This window comes from Pseudophryne corroboree, chromosome 5, assembly GCF_028390025.1.
Source record: "Pseudophryne corroboree isolate aPseCor3 chromosome 5, aPseCor3.hap2, whole genome shotgun sequence".
Taxonomy (NCBI): domain Eukaryota; kingdom Metazoa; phylum Chordata; class Amphibia; order Anura; family Myobatrachidae; genus Pseudophryne; species Pseudophryne corroboree.
The window spans coordinates 509,522,213-509,535,561 of record NC_086448.1 but is presented as its reverse complement, the minus strand read 5'-3'; the positions used below and the strand labels follow the sequence as shown (position 1 = coordinate 509,535,561).

Below are 13,349 nucleotides of genomic sequence, written 5' to 3'. Positions count from 1 at the left end.
GAAAACAGCAATGGCGGCGCCGGCCACCGGAGACAGGAGACGCCAGGCTGACAGGTGCACATCCAACCACGCGGACACAGCGGAGGCCGCGGCTGACGCAATCGCCACTCTGAATGCAGAAGCTCAGGAACGGCGGCGGAGGCCGCGGGAGACGCCATGCCAGATGTATAAGGCGTTACTGTGACAGCGTCCAGAGAGACAGGAGAGGATGCGGGAATATGCACATCAGGATAACAGATGGGATCCGGTCCTGGAGCGCTGAGCCAGCCTTAGGAGGCATCTGATGGGTAAGAAATGGCGTCCAGATACCCGGATCGTGACAGCACCCCCCCCTTTAGGAGTGGCCCCAGGACACTTCTTTGGCTTTTGAGGAAACTTGGAATGGAATCTCCGGACCAAGGCAGGAGCATGGACATCAGAAGCATTGGTCCATGAACGTTCCTCAGGGCCATAACCCTTCCAGTCAATAAGATACTGAAGTTGACCGTAACGGTGACGTGAGTCCAGGATCTTGGCCACTTCATACTCAACGCCTCGTTGAGTTTGGACTTTCGGAGTTGGAGGAAGTGAGGAATGAAACCGATTCAAGATTAACGGTTTCAACAGGGAAACATGGAATGTCCTGGGTATTTTTAAGAAAGGAGGTAACTGGAGTCTGTAAGCAACAGGATTGATGACTTGATCAATTTTAAAAGGACCGATGAAGCGAGGTGCAAACTTCATACTGGGAACTCTCAACCTCAAATTCTTCGTGGATAACCATACCCGATCACCCACCTTGAGAGCAGGAACTGCTCGACGCTTCTTATCCGCAAACTTCTTGTACCTGAACGATGCCTTGAGCAGAGCTGATCGTACGCTCTTCCAAATATTGGCAAACTGATGCAAGGTGATATCCACTGCGGGAACAGAAGTTGCTGGAAGCGGTTGGAACTCAGGGACTTTAGGGTGGAATCCAAAGTTGGTGAAGAATGGTGTTGAAGAAGATGAAGAATGATACTGGTTGTTATGACAGAACTCGGCCCAGGGAAGTAATTGAACCCAGTCATCTTGAGAGGAGGACACATAGATGCGGAGGAAGGACTCCAAGTCCTGATTCACCCTCTCAGTTTGACCATTGGTCTGAGGATGGTAAGCTGTGGAAAACTTTAGCTTGACTTGGAGGACTTGACATAAACTTCGCCAGAATTTGGCTGTGAATTGAACTCCTCGATCTGAGATAATTTCTTCTGGAAGACCGTGGAGTCGGAAGATCTCTTGTATGAATACTTGAGCCAACTTGGAAGCTGACGGAAGACCGGTGAGAGGAATGAAGTGTGCCATCTTGGTGAACCGGTCAACTACCACCCAGATGGTATTGAACTTGTTGCACATGGGCAAATCTGTAATAAAATCCATCGACAAATGGGTCCATGGTCGACGGGGAACAGATAATGGAACCAGTTGCCCCGCAGGCGACTGGCGGGATACTTTATGTTGAGCACACTTTGGGCAAGATGCAATAAACTCCAAAACGTCCTTTTTCAGAGTTGGCCACCAATAGGACCTAGAGATAAACTCCAGGGTTTTTTGGATACCTGTATGTCCGGCAAAGCGGGAAGCATGGGCCCAATGCATGAGCTTCTTCCTTAGTGTCGGCTTCACAAAACTTTTCCCTGATGGGGGCGTAGAGTCCATCCCTACCGTGGAGAATGCCAACGGATTTATAATAGGATGCTTGTCTGAAGACTCTGACTCATTTTCTTGCTCCCATGAGCGGGAAAGGGCATCGGCCTTGCGATTCTGAGAGCCCGGACAGAACTGGAGTTTAAAGTCGAACCTGGAAAAGAAAAGTGCCCATCTGGCCTGACGAGGGTTGAGACATTGTGCGCCTTTCAGATATAGAAGGTTCTTGTGGTCTGTAAGGATGGTGATTGAATGAGAAGCTCCCTCCAACAGATATCTCCACTCCTTTAGAGCGAGCTTGATGGCTAGCAACTCCTGGTCGCCAATGGCATAGTTGTGTTCCACTGGGGAGAACTTCCGTGAGAAGAAACTGCAAGGATGTAAATGGCCATCTTTAGCCCTCTGAGATAACACCGCTCCTACTCCAACGGAGGAGGCATCCACCTCTAAGATGAAAGGAGAGTCGATGTCAGGCTGTTTCAGGACAGGCGCAGAGATGAACCTCTGTTTTAAAAGATGAAAAGCTTGCATGGCTTCTTCAGACCACTTGGACGGGTTAGCACCCTTCTTGGTGAAAGCAGTAATAGGCGCCACAATGGTGGAAAAGTCTCGTATAAACTTTCGGTAATAATTGACGAACCCTAAGAACCTCTGGACCCCTTTGAGGGTTAAGGGTACCGGCCAATTCTGGATTGCTTGTAGTTTCTCAGGATCCATCTCTAGTCCGGAACCGGACACAATGTACCCTAGAAACGGAATGGACTTGACTTCAAAGACGCATTTCTCTAATTTGCAATAGAGATGATTGACACGGAGACGGGACAGAACCTCCTTTACCCAAAAACGATGTTCCTCTAAATTGTTGGCAAAAATGAGGATATCATCTAGATAGACCACGACATGACGGTATAGAATGTCTCTGAAGATCTCATTGACGAAATGCTGGAAGACAGCTGGAGCATTGCTCAATCCGAAGGGCATGACGAGGTACTCATAATGTCCGTCACGGGTGTTAAATGCGGTCTTCCACTCGTCACCCTCACGGATCCGGATGAGATTGTATGCACCTCTCAAGTCCAGCTTTGTAAAGATGGTAGCTCCGCTAACTCTGTCAAAGAGCTCAGTAATCAGGGGTAAAGGATAGCGGTTCTTGATGGTAATGTCGTTCAAACCTCTGTAGTCGATGCACGGCCGCAGACCACCATCTTTCTTTTTTACAAAAAAGAAGCCTGCGCCGGCTGGAGAAGAAGAAGGTCGAATGAACCCCTTTGCTAGGTTCTCTTTAATGTATTCCTCCATAGAATGCGTCTCGGGCAGAGACAACGGATAAGTTCGGCCTCGAGGTGGAACCTTCCCTGGAACGAGATCAATCGGGCAGTCCCATTCTCTATGAGGAGGAAGGATATCAGCAGAAGCCTTACTGAACACATCCGTGAAATCTTGATATGGAGGAGGTGGAACATCAGACGACCTGGGGGAGGAAGAACAGACAGGCAACACTTTAAACAAACATGTCTCAGCACAGGAGGGACCCCATGCCAGGATTTGCGTAGTCGTCCAATCAATTGTAGGATTGTGAAGACGGAGCCATGGAAGGCCCAGGACCACAGGATGTGTGGCTCTTGGAATCACTAAAAGTGAAATAAGTTCGGAATGAAGAACTCCCACTCTCAGACGAACTGGTAGAGTCCTTAGAGCAATAACTGTATCAAAAATTTTACTGCCATCCACGGCAGTTAAGGAAAAGGAGGAAGGAAGTCTCTCGGTGGGTAGGGACCACCGTTTAACATAGGCTTCGGTAATAAAGTTCCCAGCTGCTCCGGAATCAAGGAGGGCAATGACGTTCTGATAACGTTGAGCAACTTGAAGCGAGACTGGGAGATTACAATCTTGAGGGGATGGAGAGGAGATCATTACTCCTAGCCGGCCCTCTCCTTGGCGAGCTAGGGTCTGGAGTCCCGGACGTTTGGGACAAGCATTAATGGTGTGAGACGGAGCTGCACAATAAAGACAGAGAGACTCGGAGAGACGTCTTCGGCGCTCAGCAGGAGTTAAACGGGAACGGCCAATTTGCATGGGCTCATCTTTAGTTGGTGACAGTTGGCGAGGAGGAGGAGCAGAAGATTTTGGAGCAGATGATCTTCCACGCTCAGTTGCTCTCTCTCTGAAACGTAAGTCAACTTTTGTACAAAGTGAGATTAGCTCATCTAACTTGGAGGGTAAGTCTCTGGTAGCTAACTCGTCTTTAATACACTCAGATAAACCATGCCAGAATGCAGCATACAGGGCCTCGTCGTTCCATGCCAGTTCGGATGCCAGGATCTGGAACTGTATAAGATATTGTCCTACAGTACGTGATCCCTGGCGTAAACGGAGAATCTCAGACGAAGCTGAAGTTACCCGGCCTGGCTCGTCGAAGATGCGCCTGAATGTTGACACGAATGCAGTGTAAGAAGATAGCAGGGTGTCGGACCTCTCCCATAACGGTGATGCCCAATCAAGGGCTGAGCCACTGAGAAGAGAGATGATGTAGGCAATTTTTGTACGGTCACTGGGAAAATTGCCAGGTTGTAGCTCAAACTGAATCTCACACTGGTTGAGAAATCCCCTGCAGAATCTTGGAGAACCGTCAAATTTTGCTGGCGTTGGAAGATGAAGACGTGGAGCAGAAACGGGTAAGGTGGGTGGGGTTATAGCTGGAGTCACTGTGGTTGACGCACCGGACGCGTCTGATCCACGGAGAGTTGTCTGAATCCCATCCAGCCGAGTAGAGAGATCCTGGAGACAGCGGATGATGTGGCCCTGTGCAGCCTCCTGATGTTCAAGTCGGGCTGCCAGTTCTTGCATCGGCCTGGCCGCTTGATCCTGGTCTCCGGCTGGATTCATTTGGTCAGTGCTTACTGTCACAACTGAGGGCCTGAGCTGACGGAAGGCAGCCTCAGTTGTAGGGGCTGAGATGTACCGGAACCTGGGAGGTTGTATCAGACCCCTGGACATGTAAGTAACATGAAGAGAAACCGCCCGAAGGCGTGACCACGACAACTTGAGTAAAAGTCAATGATATTTATTTATGACAAACTCCATGCATCACAGTAGCAGTAAAAAGAAACATAAAAATCAGCAGAGAAATAATAATACAGTTCCTGGGTACTACAGGGTGGCAGGGGCCACAGAGCTCTGGTGGTATGAGACAGTTCTTATTATCTGCAAGTTGGAAAGTCCTTACCAGGCTCAACTGTAGCAATGAGGAAAGCCCAGGGTCGTACCAGCTGGTGTTCCAGGGAAAGCTGGACTGCTGTAGATAAAATGCTGCTGTGGGTACTGGTTAGAACCAGACAGGTGTTGGCACGGAGTGGATACTGGCTGGAACCAGTTAAATAATAAATAAAGCTTGAGAGCGATGCAATATAGATGAAATGTAGAATTTGAGAGCGGAGAAATAATAATACCGGTGGAGAGTGGTAAACTGCAGAAAGGACACCGGCCCTTTAAGAGAAGCTGTACACTGCTGGAAGCTGAGCTGGAAGCAGGTGATGTTGTAGCTGGAAACAGGTGAGTCCAGAATGGATCGGAGAGTCAGGCTACACCGCAGATGGAATGCTGGTGCGGGTCTCTATAGCAGAAGTCTGGAGACAGGAGCTGGAACCTGGAAGACATTCACAGGAGAGAGACAAACTGGAACTAGGTTTGACAACCACAGCACTGACGCCTTCCTTGCTCAGGCACAACCTATTTATACCTGCAGCAAGGAAGGCATTGGCTAGGCAATTATGCAAATTAATAATACAGACAGCAGATTGGTGAATATGATCAGATGACAGAATCCAAGATGGCTGCGCCCATGCAGACACTTGGAGGGAAGTTTGGTTTGTAATCCATGTGGTCTGGAAAACAGCAATGGCGGCGCCGGCCACCGGAGACAGGAGACGCCAGGCTGACAGGTGCACATCCAACCACGCGGACACAGCGGAGGCCGCGGCTGACGCAATCGCCACTCTGAATGCAGAAGCTCAGGAACGGCGGCGGAGGCCGCGGGAGACGCCATGCCAGATGTATAAGGCGTTACTGTGACAGCGTCCAGAGAGACAGGAGAGGATGCGGGAATATGCACATCAGGATAACAGATGGGATCCGGTCCTGGAGCGCTGAGCCAGCCTTAGGAGGCATCTGATGGGTAAGAAATGGCGTCCAGATACCCGGATCGTGACAGCACCCCCCCCTTTAGGAGTGGCCCCAGGACACTTCTTTGGCTTTTGAGGAAACTTGGAATGGAATCTCCGGACCAAGGCAGGAGCATGGACATCAGAAGCATTGGTCCATGAACGTTCCTCAGGGCCATAACCCTTCCAGTCAATAAGATACTGAAGTTGACCGTAACGGTGACGTGAGTCCAGGATCTTGGCCACTTCATACTCAACGCCTCGTTGAGTTTGGACTTTCGGAGTTGGAGGAAGTGAGGAATGAAACCGATTCAAGATTAACGGTTTCAACAGGGAAACATGGAATGTCCTGGGTATTTTTAAGAAAGGAGGTAACTGGAGTCTGTAAGCAACAGGATTGATGACTTGATCAATTTTAAAAGGACCGATGAAGCGAGGTGCAAACTTCATACTGGGAACTCTCAACCTCAAATTCTTCGTGGATAACCATACCCGATCACCCACCTTGAGAGCAGGAACTGCTCGACGCTTCTTATCCGCAAACTTCTTGTACCTGAACGATGCCTTGAGCAGAGCTGATCGTACGCTCTTCCAAATATTGGCAAACTGATGCAAGGTGATATCCACTGCGGGAACAGAAGTTGCTGGAAGCGGTTGGAACTCAGGGACTTTAGGGTGGAATCCAAAGTTGGTGAAGAATGGTGTTGAAGAAGATGAAGAATGATACTGGTTGTTATGACAGAACTCGGCCCAGGGAAGTAATTGAACCCAGTCATCTTGAGAGGAGGACACATAGATGCTGAGGAAGGACTCCAAGTCCTGATTCACCCTCTCAGTTTGACCATTGGTCTGAGGATGGTAAGCCGTGGAAAGCTTTAGCTTGACTTGGAGGACTTGACATAAACTTCGCCAGAATTTGGCTGTGAATTGAACTCCTCGATCTGAGATAATTTCTTCTGGAAGACCGTGGAGTCGGAAGATCTCTTGTATGAATACTTGAGCCAACTTGGAAGCTGACGGAAGACCGGTGAGAGGAATGAAGTGTGCCATCTTGGTGAACCGGTCAACTACCACCCAGATGGTATTGAACTTGTTGCACATGGGCAAATCTGTAATAAAATCCATCGACAAATGGGTCCATGGTCGACGGGGAACAGATAATGGAACCAGTTGCCCCGCAGGCGACTGGCGGGATACTTTATGTTGAGCACACTTTGGGCAAGATGCAATAAACTCCAAAACGTCCTTTTTCAGAGTTGGCCACCAATAGGACCTAGAGATAAACTCCAGGGTTTTTTGGATACCTGTATGTCCGGCAAAGCGGGAAGCATGGGCCCAATGCATGAGCTTCTTCCTTAGTGTCGGCTTCACAAAACTTTTCCCTGATGGGGGCGTAGAGTCCATCCCTACCGTGGAGAATGCCAACGGATTTATAATAGGATGCTTGTCTGAAGACTCTGACTCATTTTCTTGCTCCCATGAGCGGGAAAGGGCATCGGCCTTGCGATTCTGAGAGCCCGGACAGAACTGGAGTTTAAAGTCGAACCTGGAAAAGAAAAGTGCCCATCTGGCCTGACGAGGGTTGAGACATTGTGCGCCTTTCAGATATAGAAGGTTCTTGTGGTCTGTAAGGATGGTGATTGAATGAGAAGCTCCCTCCAACAGATATCTCCACTCCTTTAGAGCGAGCTTGATGGCTAGCAACTCCTGGTCGCCAATGGCATAGTTGTGTTCCACTGGGGAGAACTTCCGTGAGAAGAAACTGCAAGGATGTAAATGGCCATCTTTAGCCCTCTGAGATAACACCGCTCCTACTCCAACGGAGGAGGCATCCACCTCTAAGATGAAAGGAGAGTCGATGTCAGGCTGTTTCAGGACAGGCGCAGAGATGAACCTCTGTTTTAAAAGATGAAAAGCTTGCATGGCTTCTTCAGACCACTTGGACGGGTTAGCACCCTTCTTGGTGAAAGCAGTAATAGGCGCCACAATGGTGGAAAAGTCTCGTATAAACTTTCGGTAATAATTGACGAACCCTAAGAACCTCTGGACCCCTTTGAGGGTTAAGGGTACCGGCCAATTCTGGATTGCTTGTAGTTTCTCAGGATCCATCTCTAGTCCGGAACCGGACACAATGTACCCTAGAAACGGAATGGACTTGACTTCAAAGACGCATTTCTCTAATTTGCAATAGAGATGATTGACACGGAGACGGGACAGAACCTCCTTTACCCAAAAACGATGTTCCTCTAAATTGTTGGCAAAAATGAGGATATCATCTAGATAGACCACGACATGACGGTATAGAATGTCTCTGAAGATCTCATTGACGAAATGCTGGAAGACAGCTGGAGCATTGCTCAATCCGAAGGGCATGACGAGGTACTCATAATGTCCGTCACGGGTGTTAAATGCGGTCTTCCACTCGTCACCCTCACGGATCCGGATGAGATTGTATGCACCTCTCAAGTCCAGCTTTGTAAAGATGGTAGCTCCGCTAACTCTGTCAAAGAGCTCAGTAATCAGGGGTAAAGGATAGCGGTTCTTGATGGTAATGTCGTTCAAACCTCTGTAGTCGATGCACGGCCGCAGACCACCATCTTTCTTTTTTACAAAAAAGAAGCCTGCGCCGGCTGGAGAAGAAGAAGGTCGAATGAACCCCTTTGCTAGGTTCTCTTTAATGTATTCCTCCATAGAATGCGTCTCGGGCAGAGACAACGGATAAGTTCGGCCTCGAGGTGGAACCTTCCCTGGAACGAGATCAATCGGGCAGTCCCATTCTCTATGAGGAGGAAGGATATCAGCAGAAGCCTTACTGAACACATCCGTGAAATCTTGATATGGAGGAGGTGGAACATCAGACGACCTGGGGGAGGAAGAACAGACAGGCAACACTTTAAACAAACATGTCTCAGCACAGGAGGGACCCCATGCCAGGATTTGTGTAGTCGTCCAATCAATTGTAGGATTGTGAAGACGGAGCCATGGAAGGCCCAGGACCACAGGATGTGTGGCTCTTGGAATCACTAAAAGTGAAATAAGTTCGGAATGAAGAACTCCCACTCTCAGACGAACTGGTAGAGTCCTTAGAGCAATAACTGTATCAAAAATTTTACTGCCATCCACGGCAGTTAAGGAAAAGGAGGAAGGAAGTCTCTCGGTGGGTAGGGACCACCGTTTAACATAGGCTTCGGTAATAAAGTTCCCAGCTGCTCCGGAATCAAGGAGGGCAATGACGTTCTGATAACGTTGAGCAACTTGAAGCGAGACTGGGAGATTACAATCTTGAGGGGATGGAGAGGAGATCATTACTCCTAGCTGGCCCTCTCCTTGGCGAGCTAGGGTCTGGAGTCCCGGACGTTTGGGACAAGCATTAATGGTGTGAGACGGAGCTGCACAATAAAGACAGAGAGACTCGTAGAGACGTCTTCGGCGCTCAGCAGGAGTTAAACGGGAACGGCCAATTTGCATGGGCTCATCTTTAGTTGGTGACAGTTGGCGAGGAGGAGGAGCAGAAGATTTTGGAGCAGATGATCTTCCACGCTCAGTTGCTCTCTCTCTGAAACGTAAGTCAACTTTTGTACAAAGTGAGATTAGCTCATCTAACTTGGAGGGTAAGTCTCTGGTAGCTAACTCGTCTTTAATACACTCAGATAAACCATGCCAGAATGCAGCATACAGGGCCTCGTCGTTCCATGCCAGTTCGGATGCCAGGATCTGGAACTGTATAAGATATTGTCCTACAGTACGTGATCCCTGGCGTAAACGGAGAATCTCAGACGAAGCTGAAGTTACCCGGCCTGGCTCGTCGAAGATGCGCCTGAATGTTGACACGAATGCAGTGTAAGAAGATAGCAGGGTGTCGGACCTCTCCCATAACGGTGATGCCCAATCAAGGGCTGAGCCACTGAGAAGAGAGATGATGTAGGCAATTTTTGTACGGTCACTGGGAAAATTGCCAGGTTGTAGCTCAAACTGAATCTCACACTGGTTGAGAAATCCCCTGCGGAATCTTGGAGAACCGTCAAATTTTGCTGGCGTTGGAAGATGAAGACGTGGAGCAGAAACGGGTAAGGTGGGTGGGGTTATAGCTGGAGTCACTGTGGTTGACGCACCGGACGCGTCTGATCCACGGAGAGTTGTCTGAATCCCATCCAGCCGAGTAGAGAGATCCTGGAGACAGCGGATGATGTGGCCCTGTGCAGCCTCCTGATGTTCAAGTCGGGCTGCCAGTTCTTGCATCGGCCTGGCCGCTTGATCCTGGTCTCCGGCTGGATTCATTTGGTCAGTGCTTACTGTCACAACTGAGGGCCTGAGCTGACGGAAGGCAGCCTCAGTTGTAGGGGCTGAGATGTACCGGAACCTGGGAGGTTGTATCAGACCCCTGGACATGTAAGTAACATGAAGAGAAACCGCCCGAAGGCGTGACCACGACAACTTGAGTAAAAGTCAATGATATTTATTTATGACAAACTCCATGCATCACAGTAGCAGTAAAAAGAAACATAAAAATCAGCAGAGAAATAATAATACAGTTCCTGGGTACTACAGGGTGGCAGGGGCCACAGAGCTCTGGTGGTATGAGACAGTTCTTATTATCTGCAAGTTGGAAAGTCCTTACCAGGCTCAACTGTAGCAATGAGGAAAGCCCAGGGTCGTACCAGCTGGTGTTCCAGGGAAAGCTGGACTGCTGTAGATAAAATGCTGCTGTGGGTACTGGTTAGAACCAGACAGGTGTTGGCACGGAGTGGATACTGGCTGGAACCAGTTAAATAATAAATAAAGCTTGAGAGCGATGCAATATAGATGAAATGTAGAATTTGAGAGCGGAGAAATAATAATACCGGTGGAGAGTGGTAAACTGCAGAAAGGACACCGGCCCTTTAAGAGAAGCTGTACACTGCTGGAAGCTGAGCTGGAAGCAGGTGATGTTGTAGCTGGAAACAGGTGAGTCCAGAATGGATCGGAGAGTCAGGCTACACCGCAGATGGAATGCTGGTGCGGGTCTCTATAGCAGAAGTCTGGAGACAGGAGCTGGAACCTGGAAGACATTCACAGGAGAGAGACAAACTGGAACTAGGTTTGACAACCACAGCACTGACGCCTTCCTTGCTCAGGCACAACCTATTTATACCTGCAGCAAGGAAGGCATTGGCTAGGCAATTATGCAAATTAATAATACAGACAGCAGATTGGTGAATATGATCAGATGACAGAATCCAAGATGGCTGCGCCCATGCAGACACTTGGAGGGAAGTTTGGTTTGTAATCCATGTGGTCTGGAAAACAGCAATGGCGGCGCCGGCCACCGGAGACAGGAGACGCCAGGCTGACAGGTGCACATCCAACCACGCGGACACAGCGGAGGCCGCGGCTGACGCAATCGCCACTCTGAATGCAGAAGCTCAGGAACGGCGGCGGAGGCCGCGGGAGACGCCATGCCAGATGTATAAGGCGTTACTGTGACAGCGTCCAGAGAGACAGGAGAGGATGCGGGAATATGCACATCAGGATAACAGATGGGATCCGGTCCTGGAGCGCTGAGCCAGCCTTAGGAGGCATCTGATGGGTAAGAAATGGCGTCCAGATACCCGGATCGTGACAAGGTGCAATGAGGTAGCTGTCTGACTAAGCTAAGCAACACAAGTATGAGGCACAAACACCTGGCCCATCTAGGAGTAGCAATGCAGTGGCAGACAGGATGGCAGAATTAAAAAATAGGCCCCAAACAGCACATCATGCAAAGAAGAAAAATAGGTGCAATGAGGTTGCTGTATGACTAAGCTAAGCGACACAAGTGTGCGGCACAAACATTTGGCCCATCTAGGAGTGGCACTGCAGTGTCGGACAGGATGGCAGATTTAAAATATAGGCCCCAAACAGCTCCTTATGCAAAGAAGTACTCGCTGCGCTTGCCACGCAGGGGGCACGATGGCGCACTATGCGCACCATGCTATTTATTCTCCATCCAGGGAGGTTGTGGACAAGAGGGAGAATAGTTGTTGGTATGCCGGGTGTCGGGATTGCGGCACCGGTATACTGAGCGCTGGGATCCCAACAGCCGGCATACTGAATACCACCCGTGCACAATACCATGGAAAGCATCTGATGTTCCTTTCACTTGTCCTTGTACCCTCAAACTATTCCCCTGACACCATACATTCAGGGCCGGTTCAAGACCTTGTGGCGCCCAGTATGAACGTTTCCTTTGGCATCCCTCCCCCGCCATTCAAAACAGGCACAGTTGCGTCAAAAATATAGGGGCATGGCTTCATGGGAAAGTGCATAGCCACAGGAGTTCAGTATGATTTACTGACTGCTGGGATGTTGGGCGTCAATATACCGACAGCAGCATCCCAGGGCAAAGAGTCCCCTTGCAGGCTCACTGGGCTTGCCATGCTGCAATCTAACTGGTTCTATTCCCACTCTACGGGTGTCGTGGACACGCAGTAATTAGAATAGTCCTGGAAAAAGGAGAAGACTGATTGTACAGCTAAGCAGCTACTGAGGAGTGTGTAAGGCTCCTTAAAAATAGAATAAATATAAAATGAATAGTAGCGCTAGGGTTTTAAGTAGAGATGAGCGGGTTCGGTTCCCTGAGAACCGTACCCTACTGGACTTCACTACCCGCCTGACTCGGAAACCAGAACGAGGCAAAACGTCAGCATCACGCTGCCAGATTCTCGTGGGTTTTGGATTCCATATAAGGAGCTACGCGTCGCCGCCATTTTCACTCCGGAATTGGAGAGTGTAGCGAGAGGACGTATCTCCGTCCTCACTGTCTATGCGGGAGGGAAAGTGGGGTGGCGATTCCAGTGCTGTCTTGTGTTGCTCAGTCCAGTGTAGTGTCTTATGCTGCATCAGTCCAGTCACAGTGGTGGTGTTCTCTGCTGCCATATGTCCAGTGTAGCTGTATAAGTTCAATGCAGTGGTGCTGTGTTCAGGGCCAGCTCCAGGCATGTTCCAATAGAGCGGCCGAACAGGGCGCCGCACTTTATGGGCGCTGCTAGCTCTGGCCGCCATATTGGAGCTTGGAACCATCCCTGCAGCACTGCAGTGTCCGTCTTCCCCGCCCCCACTAACCAGCGCCGAACCTTGAGCCAACCAGAGCTCGCGGTCCGGCAGCTGAGGCTGATTGGCTGCCAGACCGCGAGCTTTGATTGGCTTACGGACCAGCGCCTAGTTGAAGCTGAACACCGCTGCGTCCGCCGGAGATTGAGGGCTAGGAGGGGCGCACGCTGCTAAAAAGCAGCATGGGCAGCAGCCTCAACCTCAGGAACAGACTCGCGGTGAGCAGCACGGGGGCAGGTGGGGTGGATATCTGTCACTGGGGACATGTCTTGCACTGGGGGCATGGGACATGTGTATCTGGCATTGGGGGCATATCTGGCACTGTGGGGACAAGAGTATCTGGCATTATGGGCATATCTGGCACTGTGTGTGGCATATATGTATCTGGCACTATGTGGGGGCATTTATGTATCTGGCACTGTGGGGGCATTTATGTATCTGGCACTGTGGGGACAT

General features: G+C 49.8%; 1 protein-coding gene across 1 annotated transcript in view; it reads right to left on the bottom strand.

The window, feature by feature from the left end:
• Nucleotides 1-13,349, bottom strand: part of LOC134929621 (uncharacterized) — a 138,800-nt gene that overhangs the window by 118,250 nt on the left and 7,201 nt on the right. The window contains exons 2-3 of the mRNA XM_063925206.1: nt 7,371-8,426; nt 1,819-2,874 (exon numbers count right to left, since the gene is read on the bottom strand). Coding sequence (XP_063781276.1) covers nt 1,819-2,874; nt 7,371-8,426 — 2,112 coding nt within the window. The remainder of the gene's footprint in view (nt 1-1,818; nt 2,875-7,370; nt 8,427-13,349) is intronic.